Source organism: Gopherus evgoodei, chromosome 6, assembly GCF_007399415.2.
Source record: "Gopherus evgoodei ecotype Sinaloan lineage chromosome 6, rGopEvg1_v1.p, whole genome shotgun sequence".
Taxonomy (NCBI): Eukaryota; Metazoa; Chordata; order Testudines; family Testudinidae; genus Gopherus; species Gopherus evgoodei.
This window is the reverse complement of record NC_044327.1, coordinates 1856162-1872328: the sequence shown is the minus strand read 5'-3', so window position 1 is coordinate 1872328 and position 16167 is coordinate 1856162. Positions and strand designations below refer to the sequence as shown.

General features: G+C 49.2%; 1 protein-coding gene across 7 annotated transcripts in view; it reads left to right on the top strand.

The window, feature by feature from the left end:
- ELP1 (elongator complex protein 1) overlaps nt 1-16167 on the top strand; it is a 149121-nt gene that overhangs the window by 45347 nt on the left and 87607 nt on the right. For all 7 annotated transcript variants that reach the window (XR_004000872.1, XM_030566039.1, XM_030566038.1 and 4 more), the window contains 2 exons: nt 11618-11791; nt 15510-15616. Coding sequence is in view for 6 of the 7 variants with exons in the window: in XM_030566039.1 (XP_030421899.1) it covers nt 11618-11791; nt 15510-15616 (281 nt within the window). In the remaining variant the exon portion in view is untranslated. The remainder of the gene's footprint in view (nt 1-11617; nt 11792-15509; nt 15617-16167) is intronic.

Here is a 16167-nt window from a genome sequence, read left to right as displayed (position 1 = left end):
AGACATCAGAGTCAGACTCTTAACATTCCAATAAGAGCAGGAGGTTCAGGTCACGGCAGGAGAGACGTACTTACCTTGCCTCTTGGCCACCACAGTGGCAAAACCCTTCTCAGTGGTCCTTCTGGACTCCATGGGATTTTCACCAGAGCCAGGGAAGGAGCCAAGAGTCCTGCTAAGTGGCGACTTTGGTGGCTTTGACCACCTTTATCCCACTGGCTGAGTGACCAGCCACTGAACCACTGACACCATTGTCTGCAGCACTGGCAGTGGCTTCAGGTCCAGCTTCGGCACCAGCTGCAGCTCCAGCGCTGACATTGGCACCAGCTTTGATAGTGGTTCCAGTGGCACCAGTAGCGACCCCAGCACTGACAGCGGCTCCAGAACCAGTAGTGCTGCCACCGCAGTCTGGTGCCCACAGCCCCCTCCCCAAGCACGACACTGTCCGTGTCTGCTCCTGCACAGGACCCCCAAGAGTCACAGGATCCCTTGGGTGCTGATGGCATGGAGCAGCTGCTGTTATTTGGAGCTTCCTCCTCTTTGTCGCCGAACAAGGCACTGGCTGATACCACCGTAGCCCCAGCGCTCGAGAACGATTGGGTGTTGCAGCAGTTGCTGCACTGGGTTGCCCAGGGTCTGAGTATCAAGGCAGAGGAGGTAGTAGAGGACTCTGATCCCATGGTGGATATCCTTGTGCCCTTTGGATCTTCCCATATTGCCCTGCCACTCATAAAAACTATCATGGACACGAACAAAACCCTGTGGCAGACCCCAGCCACGTTGCCACCCACTGCCAAGCGCAGTGAACGGCAATACTTTGTGCCCTCTAAGGGCTATGAACATCTTTATTTCCACCTGCAACCTGATTCCCTTGTTGTGCATGCAGCTAACTAGCGTGAGCGGCAAGGTTTTCAAGGTCCCTCCCCCAAAAACAGGGAGGCTAAAACACTTGACCTTTTCGGGAGGAAGGTCTGTTCCAAAGGTGGATTGCAGCACCATATTTCTAACCAACAGGCCATGGTCATCCAGTTCTCTTTGAGTACCTCTCCTGCAATGGCATACTTTGCAGAGCTGCTCCTCCTAGACTCCCGTGCTGAGTTTTCTGCCTTGGTTGAGGGGGGCAAGCTAATCTCCCGAGCTTCCCTCCAGGCGGCGCTGGACTTTGCTGATGCCGCCATGAGAATCATGGCTGCAGGAGTGGCCATGAGAAGGGGCTCCTGGCTCCATGTCTCTGGTCTCCCATATGAGGTCCAGCAGACCATATAGGACCTCCCTTTGAGGGTGTAACTCTGTTTTCAGCTGTCAGAGAAAAACTCAGTTCTCACTTTTTGTTTGGGTGCAGCGGAGTCAGATACTTTATTATTTTTTAAGCAATTGCAATTGAGGGAGGGAGTGCTCTAGGACACAGGGTCGCCCCAGTCCCGGACAGGTCTCTCAACAGGTAAACAATTACAGCAAGCATTTATACTTTTCCTCTGACTGTCCCCTTTCTACCATGCATGGTCCCATATCACTTTGGACCACTGGGTGCTCCGCACAGTAGAGAGGGGATACTCCATCAAATTCTGTGCCCTCCCACCCTTCCACCCCTCTTCCGCATCCCTCTTCAGGAACCCCTTGTGATGGGTTTGGTCACAGAGGTCCCCTTGGGACTGTCACCTGATGTGCTGTGACTACCTCTGCACCCATTTTCTCTGCAAGTTTGGGCCTCCAGAACCCTGCCTTGTTGAGACAGACACGCCAGTCTGAACCACACGCCCTAAAGCTACAGATTTAACTGAAAACAGCTTAAAAAGCACTCCTGTCTCTATCACCCAGACACTCTGCTCCCAACGGGATCCAGACCCCAGATAAATCCATTTTACTCTGTATAAAACTTATACAGGGTAAACTCATAAATTGTCCACCCTTCATAATGCTGATCGAGAGAAGCTGTTTGCTCCCCCAGGTATTAATTACTTACTGTGAGTTAATTAATAAACAAAAGTGATTTTATTAAGTATAAAAAGTAGGATTTAAGTGGTTCCAAGTAATAACAGACAGAACAAAGTAAGTTACCAAGCAAAATAAAATAAAACAAAACACACACGCTTAAGCCTAATATATTAAGAAACCGATTACAGATAAACTCTCACCCTCAGAGATGTTCCAATAAGCTTCTTTCACAGACTGGACACCTTCCTAGCCTAGGCCCAATTCTTTCCCCTGGTACAGTTCTTGTTAACTCCAGTTCAAGTGGTAACTAGGGGATTTCTCATGACTAGAACTTCCTTTGTTCTGTTCCACCTCCTTTATATAGCTTTGACACAAGATGGGAATCCTTTGTCTTTCTGGGTACCCACCCCTCCTTCTGAATGGAAAAACAGCAAGTTTAAGCTGGGTTCCAGTACCAGGTGACATGGTCACGTGTCCTGTGAGACCCCAAGCCTTCATTTTTCCTGGCCTGACTAACAGGAAGGCTTGCAAGTAAACAGAGCCATTTACAACTAATTATCCTAGTTGATGGGAGCCATCGAGATTTGAAACCACCACTAATGGCCCACACTTTGCATTATTACAATAGAACCTCAGAGTTGTATTTCATTTTTCTAGTTTCAGATACAAGAATGATACATTTATACAAATAGGATGTCCGCACTCAGTAGATTATAAGCTTTGTAATACCTTACAAGAGACCTTTGGCATGAAGCATATTCCAGTTACATTATATTCACACTCATTAGCATATTTTCATAAAATCATATGGAGTGCAACGTCACACCCCTTTCACAAGCAACTCCTTATATAGCTGGTGCACTAACTCCTTTCACTAGGAGTAGTGGAAGAGGTTCCTCAGGAGCAGAAGGGCAAGGGTTTCTATTCTTGGTATTTCCTCATACCAAAAGCCAAGGGCGGGCTCAGGCCCATACTAGACCTACAAGAACTCAACAAATTTGTGAAGAAGCTCAAGTTCCGCATGGTCTCTTTGGCCTCCATCATCCCTTCATTGGATCCAGGAGATTGGTATGCTGCACTCGACTTGAAGGACGCGTACTTTCACATAGCAATAACTGTGCCACAGAAAATACCTCAGGTCTGTGGTGAACAGCACCCACTACCAGTTCACAGTCCTCCCATTCAGCCTGTCAGTGGCGCCTCGTGTTTTTACCAAGTGCATGGCAGTCATCACTGCTTTCCTGCTCAGATGGCAGGTACAGGTGTTCCTGTACCTCGACAACTGGCTCATCAAGGTCTGCTCCAGGTCTCAAGTGTCGACTTCATAACAGCAGTGTTCGATGAACTGGACCTTCTTCTCGACGAGGGGAAATCAACGCTGTCCCTGGTTTAGAGGATAGAGTTTACAGGGGCAGTACTGGGCTCGACACCAGCCAGGGCATATCTCCCGGAAGCAAGGTTCGGTCCCTGGGCAAGGGCGTACAAAGTCTCAGGCAGTTCCCCACCACCACAGCAAAGAATTGCCTGAAACTCCTGGAAAACACTGTGGCTTGTACCTGCATAGTGCAGCATGCAAGACTCAGACTTCAACCTCTTCAGTCATGGCTAGCATCAATGTATCGGCCAGTCTGGGATAGCTTGGACAGGATCGTAACCCTCTCTTGCACAGTCCTCGACTCCCTCCTGTGGTGGCTCAACCCACAGATAGTATATGTAGGGACTCTTTCACCAGCCCTCAGCTGTCTCTTTTGCTAGTGACGGATGCGTCAGCTCTGGGCTGGGGAGCACATCTGGGAGCTCAGAACACAAGGCCTCTGATGTCAGGCGGAACTCGCTCTCCACATCAAGAGTGATGCACCAGGCATGCCTGACTTTCCGAGCCCACCTAGCAGGGAGATGTGTATCAATCATGACAAACAACACTACAGTGATGTTCTATATCAGGGATCAGCTACCTTTGACATGCAGCCCACCAAGGTAAGCCCTGTGGCCAGCTAGTCTGGGCCAGTTTGTTTACCTGCCACATCCGCAGTTTCAGCCGATCGCGGCTCCCACTGACCGCTATTTGCTGTTCCAGGCCAATGAGGACTGCAGGAAGCAGTGTGGGCCAAGGGATATGCTGGCTGCTGTTTTGCTGCAGCCCCCATTGGAGTGGAGTGACGAACTGCAGCCAATGGGAGCTGCGATCCGCCGAATCTGCGGACACGGCAGGTAAACAAACTGGTCTGGGCTACCAGGGGGCTCACCCTGGCGGGCTGCATGCCAAAGGTTGCCGATCCTTGTTCTATATCAACAAACGGGGTTGGGGGGTGCACGTTCCTTTCCCCTGTGCCAGGAAGCCCTCATGTTGTGGGACTTCTGTGTAGAGCACTTGATACATCCGCAAGCATTGTACCTCCCTGGAGTACAGAACGAGTTGGCAGACTATCTCAACAGGTTGTTCCACAGCCGTGAGCGGTCCCTTCGCTCAGACGTGGTGACCTCAACTTTCCATTGGTGAGAATTTCCCCAGATAGACCTGTTTGCCACGCGACGCAGCAGGAAGTGCCAGCAGTTTTGCTCCTTCCTGAATCACAGCCCAGGCTCGATTGCGAACGCGTTCCTCCTCCTATGGGGAGGCCATCTCCTATACGCGTTCCCACCCATCCCTCTCGTTCACAAGGTGCTCCTCAAGATATAGAGGGAAGAAGCTTTGGTGATATTGATAGCTCCAGCCTGGCCCTGCCAGCACTGGTACACATCACTCCGGGAAATCTCAGTGGAAGCTCCAGTCATCTTGCTGCTCTTCCTCGAATTACTAACTCAGGATCGCAGCCCTCTCCAACACCTGAACCTCGAGTCGCTGCACCTCATGGCGCGGAAGCTCCATGGCTGAACCCAGTGGAGCTTTCTTGCTCGGATCAGGTTAGGCAACTCCTCCTTGGCAGCAGGAAACCCTCAACGAGAGCCACTTATCTTGCCAAGTGGAAGAGATTTCCAGTCTGGTGGGTGCAGCACCGTTCATCCCCGACACTCACCTCTGTGCCATTTATTAGACCATCTTCTCCATCTCAAGCAGCAGGGGCTGTCCATGTCATCAATAAGAGTTCACTTGGCCACCATCTCTGCCTTCCGCCCAGGTGTAGAGGGCCGCTCAGTCTTTACTAACCTTGTGATCAGACACTTCCTTAAAGGTCTCGAGAGCCTATCTTGGCTTGGGACCGCAATCTATTCCTTTCCAGATTTACGGGACTCCACTTTCAGCCTTTGGCGACATGCTCCCTGCTCTATCTTTCATACAAGGTAGTGTTTCTGGTAGCAGTAACCTCAGCCAGGAGGGTGTCTGAGCTCAAGGCACTGACATCAGAGTACCCTTACATGGTGCTCTATAAGGACAAGGTTCAGCTCAAGCCTCACCCAGCCTTCCTCCCAGAGTTGTCTCCCAGTTTCACATCAACCAGGACATCTTCCTCCCAGTGTTCTGTCCTAAGCCACACTCAAGCGGCAGAGAGCAGAGGCTTCACTCATTGGTTGGCCGCAGGGCACTAGTCTTCCACATCCAGAGAATGAAGCCATTCTGAAAGTCTGTCCAGTGGCAGTGGCGGACAGAATGAAAGGTCTTCCTGTCTCCTCTCAATGTATCTCGTCATGGATCACGCCCTGCGTCCATGAGTGCTACAACCTGACGAAGGTGCCGACTGCTCTTATCAATATGCATCAGGGCTCAGGCCCCTTCAACAGTGTTCCTGACTCAGGTTCCCACCCAGGAAATCTGCAGAGCAGCGACATGGTTCTCCACACACACTTTCACTGCGCACTATGCAATCACCAAGCAGGCTAGAGACGATGCGGCCTTTGGAAGGGCAATGCTCCAATCGGTGGATGACTCCGAACCCACCTTCTGAACTTGGGTTTGTGAGTCACATGTTTGGAATGGACCGTGTCCTTCTGGTCACGTGACTTGGGCTCATTTTCAGAATCACATTGGCTCATATGTGTCTTGATCTAGAGAGAGATGACGTCACTCTCCATCCAGGCATTTTCGCCCTTGGTATACAACAGAGATTCCACATTGGTCGAGGGACATGGATCTTTGGTCTGGAAGAGATGGGGGTCTAATGCCCTACCAGTGGCCATACTGGAGTCTCTGAGGGGTTCCTCTCATTGCCAGCTCCTCCCTCCAGGTCCCCAAATAGACATCAGGATAGTCTGTGAGATGGCATGTGAGGTCACACTCAGTATGGGGTTGGGTGCTGAGCAGCAGCCCCAGCAGGATGGGTGCCCCAGCAAGATCTCTATCAGAGAAGTTAAGGAAGGTTCCACCTCAACTTGCTCTGTGTTCTTCCTCCTCCTCCTCCCTGGTATGTCCAGTGTGTCCTCATCTCTTCAGGATGATTACAGGGCATATCGGGACCTGTTGCAGAAGGTGGCTTCCTCTCTGGACATACAAGTGGAGGTAGTTTAGGAGAGCTCACATTGATTGGTGGATATTTTGGGTTCAGTAGAGCCCTCTTGAGGAGCCCTCCTCATTAACGAGGCCATTATGGAGTCCACAGAGGTTTTGTGGCAAACACTGCCTTCTCTACCACCGACGGCCCAAAGGACTGAGGAGGGAGGTGGTATGTCCCTTCATGGGATTTTGAGTGTTTGTACAACTCCAACACCCCCTTAGGGTTTTTGGTGGTCTCAGCTGTGATGGAGAGCACATTGGGCAACCTGTTTCTACCCCAAAGTCGAAAGAGGCAAATAAACTCTCTCTTTTCACTAGGAAAAATTATTCTGTTGCTAGGCTGCAGTTTCGTATTTCAATTCAGCAAGCCTTGCTGGGAAGATAAGATTTCTTCCACGGGGGCAATGTTCTCAAGTTTGTAGACAAGTTACTTGAGATGCCAAACGAGTGTCTGGCAGTAGTGGACAAGGGAAAACTGTTTGCTTGGACCTTTGTCCCATGCAAAGCAGCCTGGAGAGACTGCAGCCAGGGCCATGAGCCTCTGCTGTCACAATGTGTACATGTTCATGGCTTCAGTCATCAGGTCTTCCTCTGGAGGTCCAGCAGACTATTGGGTATCTCTCCATTGAGGGACTGACCCTATTTTCCCAGCAGACTGATAAGAATCACAGTTGCAAGGACTCCAAGGCTATGCTGAAGTTTGTGGGGTTTGTACTCCGCTCTCTAAAAAGCAATTCTGCCATCAGTCATTCCACTGTTTCGAGCCCTTTACGCCGTAGCAACCTGTCCAGACTAGGAGGAAAAGGAAGAGTCATAGGAGGAGACCACCACCACCTCACTTCTCATGCAGTGAGCTTGTCCAGACAGCCTGGAAATGCAAAGCAGTCTGATTCTTTTGTTGAAGACAGCTTACCAGTTTGCCTTACACCAGCTTCTGTTCCTGTTTTTTCCAATAGGTTTTTTACTTAAGTGCTTGGACCCATACTAACACAGACAGGATGGTCCTAAACACTGTGGAATTGAGACACACCCTTCAGTTTATTTCTGTTCCCCACCCCCAGTCCCCTTCATCCATCCCTTTACAGAGGCCACTCTCACAGGAGGTCCTCCTTTGGGAAGTCGAGTCTCTCCTGCTATTGGGAACCATAGAGAAGATCCCTTATCTCCACAGAGGGAAAGGATTTTATTCATGCTGCTTTCTAATTCCAAAGGCAAAATGAAGGCTCAAACCCACCTGAGAAAGCTAAACAAATATGCAAGGAATTTTGCACGGTCATCATAGCATCCATTATCCCCTCCTTGGATCCTAGTGACTAGTATGCTGCCCTTGACTTGAGGGATTTGTATTTCCGTGTGTCAATCCATCAGAGCCACAGGAGATTCCTCAGATTTATGGTCAGTTTACATTCCTGACTGTTGGCCTATCCATGGCCCTGTGAGTGTTCACAGAATGCATAGTGGTTTCCGTTCCTAAGAAAAACAGTTCTGCTGTTTTCCATACCTGGACCACTGGTTGGTGAGAGGTCAGTCCAAGAGCCAGGTGGAATGCAGTGTGGTCAAGTTTGTATTCAGAGTGCTAGGGCCTTTGATCAATGAGGAAAAGTCAGTCTTCTCCCTGCTCAGAGAATAGAGTTTATAGGTGTGGTCCTGTATCCTATTGTAGCTGGGGCTTTCTTCCTGTAAACCAGAGTCCAGACTGTCATCCATCTCATTAGACGTAAAAGCCCATCCAACCATGGCTGTAAGGAACTGCCTCAGACTTCTGTATGTGGTCTCGTGTATTATGTGGTTCAGCGTGCCAGTCTTCATCTAAGGAAGTTGCAGGGCTGACTGAGCTCAGTGTACTCCCTGATATGTGACTGGACATGTGGGTCTGAGTGCCCACGGCAGTCTTAGCCTCTTTGGACTCATGGATGGACCCAGCCAACATATGTGTGGGAGTTCACCTTCATTCTCCCACCACCCATACTGACTCTGGTTACAGATGCTCCTGCCCTAGATTGGGGAGCCCACCTGGGGAATCTACAGACTAACAGTCCCTGTGATGGCCAAGATTTAGCTCTCTACATAAACATGAGGGAGTTGAGAGCCATTCATCTAGCTCAGGGGTGAGCAAACATCTGGATATGGAAATTGTATGGCGGGCCATGAATGCTCACAAAATTGGGGGTTGGGGTATGGGAGGGGGTGAGAGCTCTGGCTGAGGGTGTGGGCCCTGGGGTGGAACTAGGCATGAGTGTTTGGGGTGCAGGAGGATGCTCTGGCCTGGGACCGAGGGATTCAGAGGGCAGAAGGGGGAATCAGGGCTGGGGGGTGTCAGGGGTGCAGGCTCTGGGAGGCTCCCAGAAGCAGCGGCATGTCCTCCCTCCGGCTTCTACATGGAGGCACGGCCAGGCTGTTCTGCGCGCCGCCCCATCTGCAGGTGCCGCCCCTGCAGCTCCCTTTGGCTGTGGTTCCTGGCCAATGGGAGCTGCAGGGGTGGCACTTGGGATAGGGGCAGTGTACGGAGCACCCTGGCTGCCCCTACGCGTAGGAGCTGGAGGGAGGGCATGCTGCTGCTTGCAGGAGCCGTGCAGAGAGGGAAAAGCCCTCAATGCTGCTTCCCGGCTGGAGCGTCGGAGCGGGGCAAGCCCTGGACCCTGCTCCCCAACAGGAGCTCAAGGGCCAGATTAAAACATCTGAAGGGCCAGATGCGGCCCCTGGGCCGTAGTTTGCCCACCCCTGATCTAGGTTGTCACACTATCCTGCCCCACATCAAGGGAAGGAATTTTCTGTTTTATCTGTAAGAACTAGTAGACATGTTCTACATGAACAGACAGGAAGGGGCCATATCGTATATTTTATGCCAAGAGGAGATGCACCTTTGGGTGTTTGGAACACAGAGATTCACCTCAATGTTTCCTACCATCCGGTTGTCTGGAACATTCCAGCAGACCGCTTGAGCAGGTCTTTACTAGTCTTCACAAGTGGTCTCTCTGGCCTGATACAGTCAGACACCTATTTTAAGCCTTGGGTTTCCCCACATAGACCTCTTTGTAACTCAATTCATAAAGCATCAGCAGTTTTGTTCAAGAGCAGGTCACAGTCCAGTGTCTCTGACAGACGCTTTCCTGTTGCCTTAGAAAGACAAAATTCATTTATGGTTCCCCTCTGGTTCCACTCCTCCCCAGGGTGCTAAAAGTCAAGCAGCATTATACTCGCATGATTCTCCTAGCACTGGCGTGGCTTTGCCAGGATTGGTTTTCCGCTCTGCTGTGTCTCTCAGTCAGGACTCCATTGACATTGCCTCCAGAAGCAGACCTGTTTCACAGGATCATGGTCACCTTCTTCATCCCATGCCAGTTGCTCTTCATAACCATGGAGTGTGCAGGCTGTAACACCCTAGGAGGAAGTCTCTTCAAGGGATGTGCAAAACAACCTCTTGAATTGCCAAAAATGATCATCTTGGTATATTTACTTGTTAAAGTTGAAATGATTCTCCCTGTGGTCTCAACAAAAGGGATTTCTCCAGGCCAGGTTCCTATATAGCAGTGGTCCCCAACACGGTGCCCGTGGGTGCCATGGCGCCCGCGGGGGCATCTTACTGCGCCCGCGTCCTAGCCCCCGGGAGAGCACCCGCCGGCATTTCGGTGGGGACGCCTCTCGATGACGCCACTTGTCACTGACAAGTGATGTCATCGGGAGGCATCACCCCCAAATTTCAGCAGCGACGCCTCTTGCTGATGCTGTTTGCTGTCGACAAGCGATGTCATCGAGAGGCGTCACTCCTGAATTTCGGCGGGGACACCTCTCGATGACGTCGCTTGTCGACGGCAAGCGGCGTCATCGAGAGGCATTGCTGCCTAAATGCTGGCGCCCGCCTGCCAAAAAGGTTGGAGACCACTGCTAAACAGCATATTCTGGAGTATTTCTTCTACCTGAAACAACAAAGTCTTCCTGTTAGTTCCATCAGGGCTCACCTAACAGCTATCTCTGCTTTCTACCCTCCAATTGCTAATCACTCAGTTTTTTCTAGTCTGATGTCACTCAAATTCTTGAAGAGTCTAGCCTGGTTATCATTCCCAAGTAGAGGATTGTATTGCTCCTTTAGATTTGAATCTGATGTTGACAACGCTGATGGGTCTGCCCTTTGAACCACTGGCTACCTGTTCGTTGCTTCATCTTTCATTTAAAGTAGCCTTTTTTGGTGGCAATTACCTCTGCAAGACAAGTAGGAAAATTGCAAGCCGTGGTATCTGACCCACTGTATACATTTTTAAAGGACACTTTTAAAAGTATGCTTATGCCCCATCTTAAGTTTCTGACCAAAGTGACATCAAGTGAGAAACTAATTGGGCAGTGTAACTACCAGCCTTCTTTCCTAAGCCTTGTGCCCATATATTGGATGTCAGGAGAGCATTAGCTTTTCACTTGGACAGAACTAGATCATTCTCATAGCTGTTTATGGCAGTCATGGACAGGATGAAGGGTACTCCAGTCTCGACTCAGAGAATCTTGTCATGGATTTCCTGTTTGTGTTAGCTCATTGCCAATGTGACTCTGCCAAGTAGCATGGTAGCACACTTGATGAGATGGCACACAGCTTCTGATGCTTATCTAACTCAAGTGCCTATACAGGACATTTGTAGAACTGCACTTGGTCATCAGTACATACATTTGCATCTCATTATGCCATATCTCAACATTCTAGAGACAATGCCAGGTTTGGACATGTAATTGTACAATCACTGTTCAGAGAGACTCCAATCCCACCTCTGAATTCATCACTTGAATTCACCAAGTGTGCATCACTTGAAGTGGCGTGGTTATGCACAATCACTCGGAGAAGAAAAATGGTTGTTAAACTGTTCTGTAACCCTTGTTTGAGATGTATTGCACATGTCCATTCCATGTCCCATCTCCCTACCCCTGTATAGCACCATCTGTCAACTAAGAAGGTGCTGTGGGGAGTCGGGAGTGACTCTGCCCTTTATACCATTGCTCAGCAGCACAAGGTGGCAGAGAGCACAAGCATTGTTCCAACAGCTACTGGTAAGGGAAAAATCTCCGACGATGCACGCTGGGTGCACCAAAACCTGAAGCAGAATGAACATGTGCAACATGTCTGGAAAAACAACAGTTACAGGACAGGTTAGTAACCTTTTCTATCCCTTTGCTGTCTGGCGTGCCAGGGATGGCTCTCTTCTCCAGGTAATGATGGTGGGTGTGACTGGCACATTGACACTGACTCTCAATCTCTTTCTTCCAATCGTACAGAGTCGAGGTGTGCTGCGGCGAGGGCAAGCAGGTGAATCCTCTGACATTCCGACTTTTCACCTGGCTGCAGGATGACACCTTCTTGGCAGTCAGCCAGGGGCAGCTTGCAATGCACTCCATCATCCACCATCTGACTGGAGGTCCTGAGGCCGAGGGAGGATGCCTACATCTCCGGTACTGGAAAGGAGCTTTATACTCCTTGTGCTGCTTATGAAAACTTGCAAGTGATTCTAGAAATGAATAAAGGCCTCTAAGCTGTCATGGGATAAGAGGGAAAGTCCTCTCATGGACTGGTAACTGGTAAAAAGGTAGGAAACAAAGGGTAGGAATAAATTCAGTTTTCAGACTGGAGAGAGGTAAATAATGGTGTCCCCCAGGGGTCTGTATTGGCACCAGTCCTATTCAACATATTCATAAATGATCTTGAAAAAGGGGTAACAGTGAAGCGGCAAAATTTGCCGATGATACAAAACTACTCAAGATAGTTAAATCCCAAGCCGACTGCAAAGAGCTACAAAAAGATCTCACAAAACTGGGTGACTGTACAACAAAATAGCAGATGAAATTCCGTGTTGATAAATGCAAAGGAGTGCACATTGGAAAACATAATCCCAACTATACATCTACAGTGATGGCGTCCAAATTGGCTGTTACCACTCAAGGAAGAGATCTTGGAGTCATTGTGGATACTTCTCTGAAAACCTCCACTCAATGTGCAGCAGCAGTCTTGAATACTGTGTAAAGATGTGTTCAACCAAACTGAAAAAAGATATATTGGAATTGGAAAAGTTTCAGAAAAGGGCAACAAAAATAATTAGGGGTATGAAATGGCTACCATATGAGGAGAGAGTAATAAGACTAGGACTTTTCAGCTTCGAAAGAGATGACTAAGAGGGGATATGATTGAGGTCTATAAAATCATGACTGGTTAGAGAAAGTAAATAAGGAAGTGTTATTTACTCCTTCTCATAACACAAGAAATAGGGGTCACCAAATGAAATTAACAGACAGCAGGTTTAAAACAAACACAAGGAAGTATTTTTTCATACAACGCACAGACAACCTGTTGAACACCTTGCCAGAGGATGTTGTGAAGGCCAAGACTATAACAAGGTTAAAAAAAAACCTAGATAAGTCCATGGAGAATAGATCCATCAATGGTTATTAGCCAGGATAGGTAGGGATGATGTCCCTAGCTTCTGTTTGCCAGAAGCTGGGAATGGGCAACAGGGGATGGATCACTTGATGATTCCCTGTTCTGGTCACTCCCTCTGGAGCACTTGACATTGGCCACTGTTGGAAGACCGGATACTGGGCTAGATGTACCTTTAGTCTGACCCAGTATGGTCATTCTTTATATTCTTATGCTCCAGGGGCTGGGGATGGGCTTGTGGTACAGGTGCTGGCTGTCTTCTGTTGGTGAGGCAGTGCACCTCGTAAACTCTGGGTGCTACCAGGCTCCTCCCTACTGTTGACATGTTGTGGCTCATCGTGGGGATTTCTTGGCAAAAGGTATCGCATCAGATTGGATATCTATGTGCTGCGGTGACGGGGATGCTAGAAATGGCTCTGTAATACAAGAGTCCATGTGCCCCTAGGTTCAGCACATTACTGGGGTCTTGGCAGAGATGCTGTTGAATGAGTATGGAGCACAAGGCGGTGTCATGCTTCTCCCAGGGGAGCTCCCACTGGGTCAGGGCCAGACACGTTCAGGGCATGGAGACAAGAAGCTAAATAGGGGACTTGGCTCTTCAGGGATGCCAGTCCAGCATTTCCTCTCAGCCCTGAGCTTCATCCCACTCTGGGAGTAGCCAAGAATCTTTCCCTGCTGCCACACCCAGCTGGTAGTTTGTACTGGATTCTGTGGCCTGTCCAAGCAACTTGAGGGTCCCCACTGCTCATGCCGGGGGGGCAGCTGAGCCACCAGAATTAACTTTACCACTTGGGGGTAGTAAAATTGAATGGGCGCTTGATCAGAATATCTGCTTCTCTTCTGAGTATCTGCACCTATGGGTGCTGCACCATAGGCGTACCTGTGCACACTCAACCAGACAATGCAAAGCAGGGTGTCTGGGCCTATGCTTGCACAAAGCAGCACCTTGTGCCTCCTAACAAGGGCATGTAAGGACCAGTCGCCATGCAGTTCCTTCTCAAGTGCCCGCAGCTCAAGACAGAGCGATTGTGCATCCAGCTGATTCTACGTCCTTCAGTTTCTCCATTTCTTAGTTATTTTGTTCTACTTAGTTTATTTTATAGCTGTGATTAGAAGGAAGCTAATCCCTTCTCTCCTCTTTTACTTGGGCTTGCCACCTCCTGGGTTATGCCAAAGACCTTGGGGTTTAAGCCCCGCCAGACCTGCCACAGGTCTTTTCCCCATAGTGGCATGCATTCGAACTGCCTTTGCTGCCTTGGAGGCACCCACACCCTGTCTGCGGGTAAGATGTGTACAGGCAGATCATGGAATGATAGAGGAGCTACATTCAAGGTCCTTCTAATGCAGCAATCTCTAGCCCCAGTGGGGTCTGCTTCCTCCTGTTATATTTGTTAAAAATCTTGGCCTGACCAGAGAGACTGGGATGCAATCCTGCATTGTGACAGCATATTCCACCACAGCTCTGTCTACTTCTATAGCTCTACTAAAGGGTATTCCTATATAAGAAATTTGTAGTGCTGAGACTTGGTCTTCCATCCATACCTTTGCCAAGCATTATGCTGCTGTTCCTCCTTCCAGGGACGATACTGCCTTTGGTGACACAGTCCTCCAAACCACCTTAGACTTACCTCCTGAGCACCATCTCTCACTGGATTACTTCTTGGGAGTCTCTGACAGGGTAGCACTCATAGGGACATATACACAGAGAGCTTACTTAACTTACAGTAACTTGAGTTTTTCAAGGTGTTTTGTCCCTGTGAGTGCTCCACCTCCTGTCGTCTTTCCCCCTCAGCTGTGCTTCACAGTCAAGAAGGAACCAATTGGTAGCAGGTTAAATGTCCTCCTTACGTGCCCTTGTGCAGGGACACGAGGTACTGCTTTCCACAAGCGCGGGACTATGCACACTGCTTTGCATTCTCAATTTGAGAGCACACAAGTGCATGCATCCTATGATTGAGCACCTGTAGGGACAAAACATCTCAAAAAACTCATGTTACTATAAAAGTTAGTAATGGCTCCTTTTGACCAATGAGAGGACTATAGCTGCAACCCCCTCTGCCTTCCCAGCATGCTCCAGGCACCTCTCAGTGAGCCCCACAGCCAGGTATCTTGCTGGGAAAGCTCCATGTTTTGTAGTCGTGCCCATTGTCTACTGATGGGTTTAGCCTGAGTTCTCTTTCTTCTAAAGCTGCTAGATTCAAAGGGTGTTGGATTGAAACATGGGCAGACGTGCCCATGTATGTTGTAGAAATCCATTTATTTGGGGACCCACTGAAACCTGGCAGTGCCCGATGTTGCGGTCCTGTGATGTAGGCAGGTCAGAACCATGTTTGAGTTGTGTCCGAATGTGCAACAGCTGTGTGCTAGGAATGGGGGTTAAAACATGCCCATCTGTACATCCCAAGACTCATGATGAGAGTGAGTAGTTAGTGCCCCATGATCAGTGAAGTGTTGCTGGCAGGCACATGTTCCAAGCCAGTGGATGCCAGTGAGGGCTGGGGCCAGGACTTGTACTCTTCTTCATAGTATTAATTGAATTGGTGCAAGTTTAACATCACTCTGCAGAGAGCTGTTATGGAGACTAATGTGTTATCTATCCATTCACTCCAACTAGTACTACCAGAAACAGTGCCTGCTAGCCGCTCACTTCCCACCTTATTAAATGTAGAGGCATGTCCTCTACACTGGATGCATATCCACTGTAGCATTGTAACATTCTCTCTCATGTACTTTTTCTAGTTTGTCTGTGCCTGTGGATGGGGATGTGATCAGCCTGTGCTGTAATCCGAAGACCCGAGCAATAGCTCTGCAGCTGGCTGATGGGCAGATACTGAAGTACCTTTGGGGTGAGTGTAAGATACCCATCAAGATGGCTAGCTTAGGAACTGATGGCTGTCATGGATCTGTCCTGCAGTTTAACTAGCCAGCTGAAGTATAAGAACGTGCATGGACCTTGCAAGTTGATGATGTTGCTTTTCACATTACTTGGCTCTTTGGACTTTGTTAAAGTACTGATTCGTATCTGAATGTATCTAATTTTTAAAGAAAAGAAAGACCGTAGCTGTGTTTTGAAATGAAAGGCCAAGCTCAGTGGCTTTCAAAAGACAGAAGTGGTATTGGGGGCTCACCTACTTTTGCCCCTTTATCCCTAATGGAACAAATGTTCAGCTGAGCCCATAGACCCCACCACCCTCTCGCAGCTGCTATCATGGATCTGCAGGAATTATGCTGTGCCCCAGCTGTTAAATAGTCTCTTGGAGGAACCCCTTCTTTCAGTGTGCCAGACCCCCAAAGGGTCCCACTCTTCCTTCAAGGTAGGCCCAGGAGCATCACCACCTCTGAGACTGAGCCCCTGGGCTCCAGCACGCCTGTTTGCATTATGAGTTCTGCCCAGAGA